Source organism: Vicugna pacos, chromosome X (genome assembly GCF_048564905.1).
Source record: "Vicugna pacos chromosome X, VicPac4, whole genome shotgun sequence".
Lineage (NCBI taxonomy): Eukaryota > Metazoa > Chordata > Mammalia > Artiodactyla > Camelidae > Vicugna > Vicugna pacos.
The window spans coordinates 58842406-58857334 of record NC_133023.1 but is presented as its reverse complement, the minus strand read 5'-3'; the positions used below and the strand labels follow the sequence as shown (position 1 = coordinate 58857334).

The following is a 14929-nucleotide window of genomic DNA, read 5'->3' as shown; positions in this document are numbered from 1 at the left end:
TTTGAGCTTAAGTATCTTTAAACAGTATTCTGTTTAAAACTCTTTTAAGGCCTTGGATAGTACTGAAACTTTGACATACTAGTAGGGAAATGCTGCAGAATAGGTATAGCAGTAATAGCAGAATTAACTTCTCACATTGCCCTCCATTATCCTCTTCCAAAACAATATAAAACAACCCTTAAAAATCTTTTTCTGCATTTATGATTTGACTAATGAGAAGAATAGGATGTCTTTTAAAATTTTCTCTTCTGATCCTTTTATTTTATAAACTATGGAATTTAGCATGGATGTTCATATTCAAAACAACTTTTGTGATAGGCACTATAAAAATTCAGAACTGGGCTGAGGCTTTCTACTTTATTCACATATTTTTGTTATAATCAGTTCAGAATCCTGCCCCCCTATTTTTATGAGCTATATTCCAACAAGTAATCTGATTGTTGACACCTGGCCCTTTTACTATTTCCCTGTTTTATTTATTCTTGAGAGGTCCTTATACAAGTATTGAAAGCTTGGAAGAAACAAAACTATGTACCAGCAATGTTGGCTTTATCTGAACTGAAGTCTTGTACTTCACTTGCACATTTAATATGTGTAATGGTTTTTTAAATGAAATCATTCTAGGTACAGTGATTGTACAGCCAGAGCCAGTGCTGAATGAAGACAAAGATGATTTTAAAGGGCCTGAATTTAGAAGCAGAAGTAAAATGAAAACTGAAAATCTCAAAAAACGCGGAGGTAAATACAAGTGAAAATGAAAACATGAGTTTAAATTGCTGTTTATGACCATATTGGAAAATCTGATGTGCTTACTAAAAATACCTCCACTTTTCTGCCCATTGTTTATTAAAAGCACTACTTAAAAATAACTTCTGTTTCTCTCTGAGCTCTGAAGCAGAAAAGGTTAAACACCATTTATCGAAACACCTTTGCCTTCAGTGGCTATTAAGTTATCTCAAGAAGCTTAGTAGTTCCTTCTTGCACACGTTAGTTCTGTAATGCTTATATGCCAGAATACCATGTGTTCCTACTCACCCCGAAAGAATTTTAGATTTGGACAAAATCTTGCCTGTGGCCTTCACGATCTCTTGACTCCACTCACAACAATTTAGAATTTCTGGGGATGATGTCACAACTGTGCCCCAGTTTGTTCTTATGTGTGTTAAAGTCAGAGATCTATTGATCTAAGGATAGCAAAGTAGAGATGGGTATAAAGAAGGGAACTAGAGCTGGTAACCTTCCCTCCATCGTCTGGGCTGCCTCTCCTTTTGTCTGTCTACCCTCACTTATACACACCATACTGGCTAATCATCTGTAGAAAGTTAGCATGAGGAGGATTCATTTAGAAATTTATGCCAATGAAGTATGTGTCCCACTTACTTGTGTGTGATTTTAAAATAGTGCCTATATGTATTTTTGGGGCAGATTAACAGAGCCAGAATCCATGACTATAAAAGGAATGAATCTCTAAAAGATAGACTGTGACTCTGAATTTCTAAATAGAAGTATAATGGAAGCGTATCTGTTTAATATTTATCATGTTAATTTTGAAATTATAGCATAGTTCTATCAGTGAAATTTTGTGTAGATTTTAATTTCAGTGCTATATGATATCTTGATGCTACTAGTAAAATATATGTGTATTCATTATATAGATACACTCACATATATGAATATATATATATCAGTTTTCAGATTCAATAATTCATTAGGTTGTTGGAGAAAAATCAAGGAACTATTGTTTAGCCTTTTGTCCACAAGGGGGCGTTCTACCCTTTTCAAGCAATAGGAAGATTTATTGAGAATCAAATTTATAATAGGGAGACTGCCATTGCATCAACAGAGCTCACCAAAGCGAAGTGGTATTCTTAAAATAAGAGAATAAGTAAGTAGAAGATGATGATAAGGACCAGTAGTAAGATCTTCTGATTATACGTTCTCTAGAGAAGACAGATAACTAAATGTACTGCATTGTGTCAAAATTAATATCTAATTGGTGTCTTTTGGGGAAGGGACTCTGGAGCAGTCAGTGTCTGAAATGTGGATAAGGGCTAAAAGGGAGAATAAAAAAGGACTACAGTTATTGGGGAGGGTATTTCCAGTGCCATTTTGCTCTGCTGCTGGTATTTGGTCTGAGCTGATAATGTTTCTGGAACATTTTATTGAGTGTTCTGTGTAATGTTTATATCGTGCTTAAGGGAATATGTATGCTTATAGCCATATAATAGCACTTAGTCTTTCATGTTAATTTCTGTCTTAATGATTTGCTACATCTTTTAAGTTGTCAGAAATCACACAGGAAATTTAATCATGTTTACCTATATACAATGTATGAATAAACTAGTGGTCTGAGGTACTGAATTGCTAGTTAATATTAAAACTTCCTAGGAAAGTTAGTTCTAAAATTGAAGTCTAATTTAGGAAACTGTCAAGAAGGTAAACTTTATGCATAAAATAATCTTACATTGATTTGAAACAAAGTAAAACACAAAGCTATAGCTATAGTGACTATTTCAAGAACCTTTGTTTTTTAAATACTATAGCCTATTTTGACATCCTTTCCTTAGTTTAATTGTTAGGAAACGTATTTTATACCTAATTTTTCTATACGGCACAGTAATTTTGTTCTCTCTTTAAAACTGATAGAATGTATTGAGCTCAGAAATGAAAGTGTGTCTTTTCTATTTACGTACTGTATGTATTATAATCATTAAGATATTTCATAACTAAAAATAAAAATTTTAAACATACACATAGAGAAACAAGTACATATAGTAAAATAACATTTCAGCATTTTACAATATTTGCTTCAGGTCTCATTTAAATCAAATATTGGTTTAGTCCTACTCTCATCCATTTCTCCTTCCTTCCAAACCTCAGGTTATGATTATCCTCAAGCTTGTATGCATGTGTGTATGTTGTTTCCATGCATGTTTTAATATTTTTCTATATATTTATTCGTAAAACATGTATTTTTTCATTTAAAAATACACAAAATAGTATCCTATATATATCCTTTTGCAACATTTCTTATTCAACATTGTTTTTGAAATGTATTCACATAAGTAAAAGTGCATCTAGTTTTTATTTTTTATTGCTTTATAGAATTCAGTTGTATGAGTAAACCACTATTTCCCAAACGTGAAGTTATTTTCAATTTCCTGTTTTCAAATTTTTCTACTTTGCTAATTAGTGCTGCAATGAATATCCTTTATATGATTCCTTGTGCACATATGGGAGAAATTCTCCAAAGAGTCACCTAATTTTGTTTAATTCTTGAGCAATATATGTGCAAAAGCACGCAGAAGATGCTTAATAAATATTACCTAACATTGGATGAACATTCAAACTCTAGCTTTTATTTATCTTGTTAGTGTATCTAAATGCAATCATTATTTGAAATGAAAAAGCACACTGTATATTCGTTTATGTTAAAACAAATACAGAATATATGAATACTCAAGATCAAGCAGTAATACAGGATAATATGATTTAAAATAAAATATTAGCAGCTTTTATAGTAAGTCTTCAAATGCTTTATATTTTCTGGAGAAGTATGGTGGTGCCCTTATACCTTGCTTAAACTTTTTTAACTCTTGCAAAAAAAAAATTGTGATAGTGATTTGGTCCATGGTGCTTTGGACTGTAAAACTAAGAAAAACACAAAATAGAAAATTAAAAGGTGAGAAATGTGTGGGTTGTTTTGTCTTTTATTTAGAGATAGATACAGGTTATTTTCCTCTCTTTTTTTAAGTCATCTCCCCTTTTTTTGTTTTTTGTTTTGGTGAATGCAGGCATTTTCACTGGCCTCTTTTAAATCATAATCTACCATCTTAGTTGGATCAAGGTTTTGATTGCACATCAGAGTCATCTGTAAGACTTTAAAAAAAAGTTTCCAGGAGATTCCCATTCAGTGGTTTAGTGGTGGGAATGACTGTCCCTGTTTTTAAAAAGATTCTTTGGATGATTCTAATGTTCAGCTCAGATTGTGAAGCACTGTGCAGAACTAGGGACAAGAATGAGGCAGGAGAGGTTCCTTATTCTTGTGTAGGTTATTTTGAATCCTGTTTTTCTGAAGACACTGCAGAATGGGACTCTGTTAAAACCCAGCCATTTTGAGGTTGTGCTGCCAAGATAGATATACCTGCAAGTCTTAATTTGTCCTTTGTTGGAAATAGTAGACAGTGCTGATACAGATTAGACAGTGGAATAGACATAGAAAGAAAGAAAGGTTAATGGGGGATTGTGAATAGTATTGAAATAAATCTTAGGAAGGAAACTGGTAATATAAAGTTTGCAGGTTTTTACATGTTATTGAAAGGATCTGTGCAGACAACTCCATTTCAAGAATAAAAACTTTACAGCATACCTAACTTAAGTGCAGGGTTACAAAAAGAATCTGTTTCATATATTTCACTTGCTTCCCCATTATTCAAGAACTGATACTAAATTTATTTGCAAAGCAGTAGCAAAATGGAAAAAGAGCTCTTGGCCCTTATTTTTAGAACTTCTTTTATGGAATCTCTTCATGCTATATCAAGTTGTCGTGAGAAATACGGTTTGCATCTGTAAAAAGGAGCAAGTTAGCTCTGGAATTTGCCAAGGTTGTCATGTTTTTAGTAATTCCATAAAATTATTAACCCTTTTACTTGCGTCCAAAATGTCATTTTCCTAAGAATTATGAGGTATTTGATTTCCAATACAAATGTTGGAAAACGCTGACTAAAGTATGTATCTTTCTGTATGTGTGTATATGTGTGAATAATGGTCACTCCTTTCCCTTAGAAGATGGGCTTCATGGGATTGTGAGCTGCACAGCTTGTGGACAACAAGTCAATCATTTTCAAAAAGATTCCATTTATAGACATCCTTCACTGCAAGTACTTATTTGTAAGGTATGTAATGACCTGTTGATAATTAATTCCACAAATGTTTGAATGCTTAACATGTGTCAGACTTTTGATGCACAGTGATGAAGAAATAGTCTCTGCTCTTGCAATATATATATTGTATACACTTATATTGTAGTAAGAAAGACAGACATGAAAAGCCTAAAAAGTGCTATGATAGGGGAGATACTGTGTACTATTGAACACACAAGAAGCCTTTGTAATTTGGATTTGGGTATGGATGGCTTTATAATGCAGATGATATAGGCTGTTATCTGAAATATAAATAGGAATTAGCTTGGTGAGGTGGGATTTGTTCAGCATATTCTAGGCCAAGTAGTATTCAAAGGCTGGTAGGTGATGGAGAGTATGATGTGTTGGAAAATTGCACATACATGTATATGTGTGTACATATATACTTTATAACCTTCCCTCTTATGTACCCTAGTTACCCAGATCTAAACTCTTCATGTGGAGCAAGGTTTTCACATAATTTGGAGATAATAGAATTAAAAATGTTTGATATGTGTTGAAGATACTTTTAGCAGTCTGTGTACACTTTTCACATTTGATCTTAGCTAAAAGGCCAAGAAGCGATTTATGTACACTTTTATTAGTAATACCTTGGAGTTAATTTTAAATATCTATAATATCAAGGTTATGGTTTCCCCAACTCATGTAACTGCTAAGATTAATCCTGTGTTAGTTTGTTTCCCAATAGAATGCCTTTTTGAAACACAGGGGCAGACCAAACTTGCCTTAGAGTTCCAGTGCTAGATCTTACATGAATTTTTGATAGATGTAGACCTACTTAAATGTACTAAATTTACTTCCTCTTTTAGTAATTTGTGTCCTTTCTTTCCTTGAATTCATTTCAGGCAGGAGCCTATCTATGGTAGATGTCGTAGCCTCTAGTTTTAAATTGTGACAGCTGAATTTTAATATTGCTGTATTTGTAACATGCATTCCCTTTCTCTTATATATGCGATTTTTTTTCAAGGGCCAGTCTGTTGACCCTAGCCCATTTAAGTAATCAGTATTTTCATCAGTGGGCATGGAACCTTCCCCTTTCTCCAGTTCCAGTGAAAAGGAATTTAATTTAAAGTCAGTCAGACTTGGATTTGAATACCAGCTTTGCCTCTCGAAAATTGTATGACTTTAGGAGATCTATTTGCATATTAATGAACCTAAGCCTTTTCTCTCAAATTGGGCAGCAATACATCCTACTTTGCATAGTAGGAATTTGAGATTTAATGTGGGTTAATTAGGATAACGTTGCTCAGCTGCACACATAGTAGCTGTTTATATATGATAACTATTAAATTTATTAATTAGCAACAACATCTGGTACATTTTTGTGTAGAGCTTTAGTATCTCATCATATGAAATCAGAAATTTGCTTTACCAAAATCTTAAACTTTTATATAAGGAACAGCAGTGTTTGATGATACGGAATTCTGTTTCAAGGAATTTCTTGAGCTATTTCTGTGTCTGGAAACTACAAATATGGGTAGCACAGTGTTTCTGCTTCGTCTAAAACACACACACATACATACACATTCCCTTTATGTTTTTAATGACTTAAAAAATAACGTTTCTGTCCTTTATGAATGTTATCAATTTTCAATGAATTCCCCCTTTCCCTTTTCTTTCAATAGAATTGCTTTAAATATTACATGAGTGATGATATTAGCCGTGACTCAGATGGAATGGATGAACAATGTAGGTAGGTAATAAATTAAAATTAACTAAAATTCAATGTTGTCTACCTTCAGAGGGGAAACTTACAGTCTGTTATCGGATGCATTTTTGTACTATCATCATTGATGTCTTTAATGGAAGGTTGTTTTCCACAGAGGCTTTGGTTTATGTCTTAATTTTCCAATAAAGAATATGCAGATGACCTAAATTACTTTATTGTTAAAATTGCTGGTGGGAAAATTTAACTTGCTTTGATAATGAAAAGATTTAAAATGAATTTGAGTTGGGAGTAATATTTTAATCTTTAAATAATTTCAGATGGTGTGCAGAAGGTGGAAACTTGATTTGTTGTGATTTTTGCCATAATGCCTTCTGCAAGAAATGCATTCTACGCAACCTTGGTCGAAAGGAGCTGTCTACAATAATGGATGAAAACAACCAATGGTATTGCTACATTTGTCACCCGGAGCCTTTGTTGGACTTGGTCACGGCATGTAACAGTGTATTTGAAAATTTAGAACAGTTGTTGCAACAAAATAAGAAGAAGATAAAAGTTGACAATGAAAAGAGTAATAAAGTATATGACCATACACCCAAATTTTCTCCAAAGAAAAATAGTTCAAACTGTAATGGAGAAGAAAAGAAGTTAGATGATTCATGTTCTGGTTCTGTAACCTACTCTTATTCAGCACTAATTGTGCCAAAGGAGATGATTAAGAAGGCAAAAAAACTGATTGAGACCACAGCCAACATGAACTCCAGTTATGTTAAGTTTCTGAAGCAAGCAACAGATAATTCAGAAACCAGTTCGTCTACAAAGTTACGTCAGCTTAAGGCTTTTAAATCTGTGTTGGCTGATATCAAGAAAGCTCATCTTGCATTAGAAGAAGATTTGAATTCAGAGATTCGAGCTTTGGATGCTGTAAACAAAGAGAAAAATACCAAAGAGCATAAAGTCATAGATGCTAAGTCTGAAACAAAAGTACGAAAAGGAGAAAAACTCTGTGCTTTGGAAAGGAAGGATATTTCAAAATCAGAAGCTAAACTGTCAAGAAAGCAGGTAGATAGTGAGCATATGGATCAGAGTGTTCCAGTAGAGGAACAAAGAGCAAATAAAAGTACCAGTGGTGAACGTAAGAAATCTGATAAAAAAGAAGAACCTCAGTATGAACCTACTAACACTTCTGAAGACTTAGATATGGACATTGTATCTGTTCCTTCCTCAGTTCCAGAAGACATTTTTGAGAATCTTGAGACTGCTATGGAAGTTCAAAGTTCAGCTGATTATCAGGGAGATGGCAACAGTGGAACTGAGCAAGAACTGGAGGGTTCTTCTATAAAATTAAATATTGCTTCAAAAGACAGCAGAGGAGGTATTAAATCAAAAACAACAGCTAAAGTAACAAAAGAATTATATGTTAAACTCACCCCTGTTTCCCTTTCTAATTCCCCAATTAAAGGTGCTGATTGTCAGGAAGTTCCACAAGATAAAGATGGCTATAAAAGTTCCGGTCTGAACCCCAAGCCAGAGAACTGTGGACTTGGACAGGAAAAGAATGATAATGGGCATTTGGTTGAAAGTGAAGTTCCACTACTTTCAGAAGAATCTGATCTTCGAAGATCTCCACGTGTAAAGACTACACCCTTGAGGCGACAGACAGAAACCAACCCTGCAACATCTAATTCAGATGAAGAAAATAATGAAACAGTTAAGGAGAAACAAAAACTACCAGTTCCAATGAGAAAAAAGGATAAGCGGAATTCTTCTGACAATGCTGTAGATAATCCTAAACCTAATAAATTGCCTAAATCTAAGCAGTCAGAGATCATGGATCAAAATTCAGATTCTGATGAAGTGCTAGCAATCCTCAAAGAGGTATCCAGGATGAGTCACAGTTCTTCTTCAGATACTGATATTAATGAAACTCATACAAATCATGAGAAGACTTTGTATGATATAAACACTCAAACAGGAAAAGATGATAAAGGAAAAAGGAAACGAAAAAGTTCTACTTCTGGCTCAGATTTTGATATTAAAAAAGGCAAATCAGCTAAAAGGTCTACAATTTCTAAAAAGAAACGACAAAATCAGTCTGAATCTTCTAATTATGACTCAGAGTTAGAAAAAGAGATAAAGAGCATGAGTAAAATTGGGGCTGCCAGAACAACCAAAAGAAGAGTTCCAAATAAAGAAGATTATGATTCGTCCGAAGATGAAAAACACAGCAAGAAAGGAATAGATAATCAAGAGCAGAAAAGTTTGAGGACTACACAAGAAGGGTCATCTGATGATGCTGACAGGAAACAAGAGAGAGAGAATTTCTCTTCAGCAGAAGGCATAGTTGATAAAGACAAGACCATCATGGAATTGAGAGATCGACTCTCTAAGAAGCAGCAGCCAAGTATTTCCTCTGATGGTGCTGATAAACTTTCTTGTGGGAAAGAGGAGAGTTTTAATTCTCCAGAAGACAAAAAGGTTGCTGAAACTAAAGAAAAGAGTAAGCATCTGAAAACGAAAACGTGTAAGAAAGTACAGGGTGGCTTACCTGATGTTGCTGAGAAGTTCCCAAAGAAAGAACAGAGTGATGAATCCTCTGAAGATGATAAAAAGCAGAGCAAAAAGGGAACTGAGGAAAAAGAAAAGAAAACTGTAGACTTGAAGAGAAAAGTAATTAAGATGGAACAACAATATGAATCATCATCTGATGGTACTGACAAATTACCTGAAGGAGAAGAAATTTGTCATTTTCCTAAAGGCATAAAACCAAATAAGAATGACACAACTGATGGGGAAAAGAAAAGTAAAAAAATAAAAGATAAAACTTCTAAAAAGAAGGATGAATTATCCAATAATGCTGAGAAGTTACCAGGGAAAAGAGATAGTTGTGATTCTTCAGAAGATAAGAAGGGTAACAATGGAACATCCAGTAGACAGAAGAAAAGGTGCAACTTGCCTGAAAAGAGTTCAAGGAAGAGACAAGATTGTTCATCATCTGATGCTGAGAAATATTCCATGAAAGAAGATGGTTGTGATTCTTCTGATAAGAGACTGAAAAGAACTGAATTGAGGGAAAGAAGAAATTTAAATTTCAAGAGAAATACCAAGGAAGTACAAAGTGGCTCATCGTCTTCTGATGTTGAGGAAAGTTCTGAAGATAATAAAAAGCTGAAGAAACAAAGAGCTTCAGCTAAAAAGAAGGCAGGCAGTATCAAGGAGAAAATGAGAAACTCCCTAAGAACAAGCACTAAAAGGAAGCAAGCTGACATTACTTCCTCATCTTCTTCTGATTTAGGAGATGATGATCAGAATTCTGTAGGTGAGGGGAGCAGTGATGAGCAGAAAATTAAGCCTGTGACTGAAAATTTAGTGCTGTCTTCACATACTGGATTTTGCCAATCTTCAGGTAGGTGAAAATAAATAGAAAATATAATTTGTACATTTCCCCTCTTGAATCACTACCTTGTTTAATTTTCCCTGAAGTCAGTCAAATGCAAGGTTACTATTTAGGGAAAGACATTTAAAAATTCTTTAGAGATTTAGAGACTAGAGGTTCTTTTTCCATTTATTTTTATGTCATCATTAGGAGGTATTTCAAACATTGTTAGTATCCTGTATCAGGTATACCAGGTTTGTTGGTTAGATTTCTTTTTCAGTGTTCAGTGCTTTTCTTTGGAATAATTGAAAGTAATTTATAAAGGAATCAGAGTGGTGCTAATAGTTCAGTAGATATTTATTCATGTAGTAGAGATGAGTGCTTGACACTGATATAATATGTGTGAAAGTTTTAAACATGAAAGTTTGCCATGCATCTGACTTTTAAAATTGGGCAGATTATTTTTGTGTCCCATGAAATCCTCTGAAGAATTTAAATTTACTTCATTGAAACCCTTTGCTGAGGCTCATTAGTTGTTTTTTTTTTGTAATGATATGAACAGATTTTTTATCTTTAACGCTAACAAGATAGAGGAAGAAAGAAATCCAAAAACTAGATAGATTTCCACATCGTGATGAAATAGATAGGGTTTGGGTCAACCAGTTAGTGATAACCCTCCCCCAAAAGAAGTTAAAAATAATTATTATTGCAGTTCTTTTAAAAACCCAGTTGTATGGTGTACATTTGTTACTCATATTGTCTTTTTTCTTTGTCAGTAAAACCTGTCTGTTAACCAGGGACACTTAAATTTAGTTTAAAATTTTTATAAAGTAGATTTCACTTATAACTGTGTTCTCAGCAAAAGCAGAATGTTTAAAATTTTCCTTTCATTCCTTTTGTTGGGATTTTCCTCTTACCCAAATTGAATTTGAGTGAAAATAACTTGAATCTTGGGTTTTTTTTTATTGAGTTATAGTCAGTTTACAGTGTTGTGTCAGTTTCTTGAATCTTGGTTTTTAATAAAACTTTAAATCCCTTTTATGGAGCCCAAATGAGTTGGTTTGAAAACCAGATGTGATATGCATTGTATACTCAGTTTAATGCTCTGTTACATTAGATGCCAGTGGAGTTCTGCTCATATGGCGGTTGTAACTACAGATCCACACCACAGTCCCTGATATTCTTGAGGCCTAACGTGTTTCAAAATTTTCAGCTGTTTTGTTTTTAGGAAGATAATATAGAGTAGTTGCTATATATTATATGATAGTTCCAATAGATCCTGAGACAGCACCCCCCTAATCAAACACACTAATATTTCTGCAGCAAAACATGAACATTTACACTTAAGAGGAATAAACAGTTCAGATCAGATTTTGCTGTCAAATCAACTTAGGCACCACCTTACAAAACTTTAAATTTTGAGAGCTTTTTGGATTTTAGAATTGTATATGAGATTGTGTACTTATATTCAAAACATTCCAATAGTTACTTGGATATAAAATCAATGTTTTAGTTATCAGGTTAGTTGGAAAAACTTATTAAGGATTAAAGTATGAGAATAATAAGTTGTGATTAGTTACATGGAGTATTCTCGCCAGCAAATTCTAGGCTATTGAACTAATCAAATTTTGGAAAACTGGTTTCTATGATTAAACAGCTTCTCTAGTGAAATGAACATGTTTTATTTCAAATACTAAGTTTCTTTTCCCAAAATTTCACTTGATTTAACATATGTGAGGGTTTCTATGATATACTTTTCATGTTTGGAGCTATTAATACGTAGTATAGTAAGTAATATATATTCATTAGATCTTAGTAAGAGATGGCAACATATGACAAATACTCAGAAGGTTCAGTTCCCTTTTCTCATATTTATATCCAAAGAAACCTTGAGAATTCAGCACTTCAGATGCCAGTCTCTCAGCTATTTGGTGGAACAAACCTTGTTTAGATTTTCTTCACCCTGGATATTTCTTGAGACTGATTACTTCAAGATGGAAAAAAATATAAATTTGTTAGAGAATTAACACATCTAAAAATTGGACTTGTCAATAGAAATACTTCGGCGGAAAAGAATACGCAGGGCATTGAAAATAAGCATACGTAAAAGCACTGTTTTTCAAGATAAGTTTAAGTGCGAGCCAATGATAAGCGGCATTCCTTAAGAATTTGCTTGCATGTGTATATAAGCATGCTAAATATATTTATTCTCCTAATATGTCCAACTTAATTTAGGTGACAGTTTGTATGAGCTCTTAGCCTCCCCTGCCCCGTGAATTTAGAGGATTCCAATTTATTCAGCAATAGTTGGCTACCCTATTACAGATTACATTTTCCTAGAAGTTGGGGCTTGGGAATGGCATGACCAACCAAGATGAAGAACATGGTCCTAAGGAGACTGTAGTCCAGTGAGAAAGATAGACATAGATAAATAATTATTTTCAAAGAAAAACAATACCAGAAGAAAAGTAGGAAACTAAAATGGGACTGTGTGATAAATTGCGTGAGCCATTTAATCTGAATATTGGAAAAAGACTTAAAAAAGCAGGTAGCATTTGAACTAGACTTTGAAGGATGGGTCAGATTTTCAAAGGTGTGATAAAGGGGAACAACAGTAATATCACTAGGAACATTTCATTTCAAGATTGGTCTGTTTGAATAAGGTATATACTGTGAGTTTGCTAAGGTATTGTGAGATTTATTTTTGTCTTTCTATATTTAGCATATTTCTATCCTGAACTTGTAGGTGTCTGTGTTTGCCTTTCTATATTTAGCATATTTCTATCCTGAACTTGTAGGTGTCTGTGATTTTTTTCTCCAACATTTCCCCCCTGTATTTTAGTATGAAAAAATGTTAAATATACAGTAAAATTTCTGCTGTTAACATTGTACTATATTTACTTTATCACATGCCTATCTATATATCCTATCTATCCATCAGTGTACCTTTTTCTTTGCCCTTTTAACTGTATTTTGAAATAATTGCAAATTCACAGGAAGTTGATTTAAAAAATTGTACAGGAATGTCTTAAATGCCGTTCATTCACTTCCCACCAATGGTAACATCTTGCATGATTATAGTATAATGTCAGAACCAGGAAACTGAAGATTTGTTCAGATTTCACCAGTTTTACATGCACTCCTTCATTTGTGTGTGTGTGTGTGTGTGTTTGTGTGAAAGTATAGTTCTGTGCAATCTTGTATCGCATGTAGCTTTGTATAGCCATCACCACAACCAAGATATTGAACTGTTTCATTACTGCAAGGTTCCTTTGCAGTACACTCCATTGTATATCCCCATTCTTAACCTCTGGCAACTGTTAATTTGATTTTCATCTGTAGTTTTGTTATTTTGAGATGGAATCATGACATATGTAACCTTTTGAAATTGTGTTTTTTCATTCAGTTTCATGCTCTTAAAATCTTTGATGCATTTGAAAGTAAATGGTAAACATCAGCATAATTCTGATTACTTCAGCATATATAGTATTAACTAGAGTACAGTGTTTAAGTTTATTTTTGAGGCAACATTTACATACAGCAAAATATACAAATCTTAATCTCTAGGTTTTTAATCAAAGGATAGAAATGTTGCTTTTTTATAAGGAATTAAGTTTTACTGTACTTGAATATATCTCTGAGTGATTCTACTCATGAATACCATATGAATTCAAGCATATTTTGAAATTACTTGGTACTACTTAGTATTAATAGCAAATTAGACATCTGTTAACTTTAAACTTAAAATGGATCACTATCAAGGTTATTTCAGTAAGAAACTTAGGCTAATATGATGGTGAATGGTAAAGATTTGTTACTGTGAAGGATGAGTTTTAAATCTGTTATGTTCTGGAAAGGAACTTTGAAATATACAAGATCCAACTATTTGTTAATTTATTGCTGTCACTTGTTAATCCCCATTGTTCCTTATAAATTCCTTTTATTCATGTTTTGGATCCCAGAGAATCCACTAGTTGTTTTAAAGTTTTTGGCTTTCAGTTTTACTTTACATGGTTTTACTTATATAGATAATTTAAAGCTAATTTTAAGTACACTTTTGTTCCCTCAAGGAGATGAAGCCTTATCTAAATCAGTGCCTGTCACAGTGGATGATGACGACGATGACAATGATCCTGAGAATAGGTATGATTCCATCTGTAAGGACTTTAAAAAGATTATAACACACCCTAGGCGTGGGCACAAACAGCAGCAACGGAACCGCAAGCAGGTTGTAAAAACCAGGAGTGCCTGCCTTAGAAAGACTCAGTCACAGTCTTCCCGCAAGTTTGAAAGAAAAGCCAGAAAATGGGCTAAAACTCAAAAACCTTAAGAGAAAGTAAATAGAAATATTAACACACCTAGCATAGGGTGTGTTATAAATACAGTACTGTCAATTTTTATGTTTCCATGTAAACTGTGATACTTTTTTGAGAATATTTTAATTTTGACAGATTATTTTATTGGTGAAAGGAAATCATATCTCAATAAATTGGTGACAGCAGACATCTCTTTCCTCAATATTTGATTATTGTTTTTTAATTGCCATCCAATGTGGTGGTCCTATTCATTAAAAGCTGTTCAAAATGAAAAAAAAGGGATTGTGCAGATATTTAAGATTAAGAAATTGCTTTCATAATAAGTATCAATTTATGAAGTGTCTAGACTGATTTAGATTTTAATGATTTTTCAAATAAAGTAGAAGTGGACAGTATGATAATATTAACTTTAACAGTACTTAACAATAGGTTTAAATGTGAGAGTGTAGCCTGTACATTTGACCTAAGGGATAGCTGAGAGAAGAAAAAATATACCCCCATATCCTAGCAATGAGGAATAGAGAAAACACAGCTATTAAAAGGTATAACTATAATGTTTTTACATATTTTTTTAAACCCTTCCTGGACTATAGGATACCCCACACCAATGATCTTCAACAAAAGAACAGTGTTGTATAGTGGATAGAAT

At 33.4% G+C, this 14929-nt stretch overlaps 1 protein-coding gene across 7 annotated transcripts in view; it reads left to right on the top strand.

Annotated features, from left to right (window-relative positions):
* The window catches only part of ATRX (ATRX chromatin remodeler), a 237155-nt gene that overhangs the window by 76807 nt on the left and 145419 nt on the right, over positions 1 to 14929 (top strand). For 2 of the 7 annotated variants that reach the window (XM_006218905.3, XM_072955834.1), the window contains 5 exons: positions 625 to 738; positions 4786 to 4895; positions 6548 to 6615; positions 6909 to 9994; positions 14035 to 14107. In XM_006218905.3, the coding sequence (XP_006218967.1) occupies positions 625 to 738; positions 4786 to 4895; positions 6548 to 6615; positions 6909 to 9994; positions 14035 to 14107 (3451 nt within the window). The remainder of the gene's footprint in view (positions 1 to 624; positions 739 to 4785; positions 4896 to 6547; positions 6616 to 6908; positions 9995 to 14034; positions 14108 to 14929) is intronic. The other 5 variants (XM_072955835.1, XM_072955833.1, XM_072955837.1 and 2 more) reach the window with 5 other exon arrangements.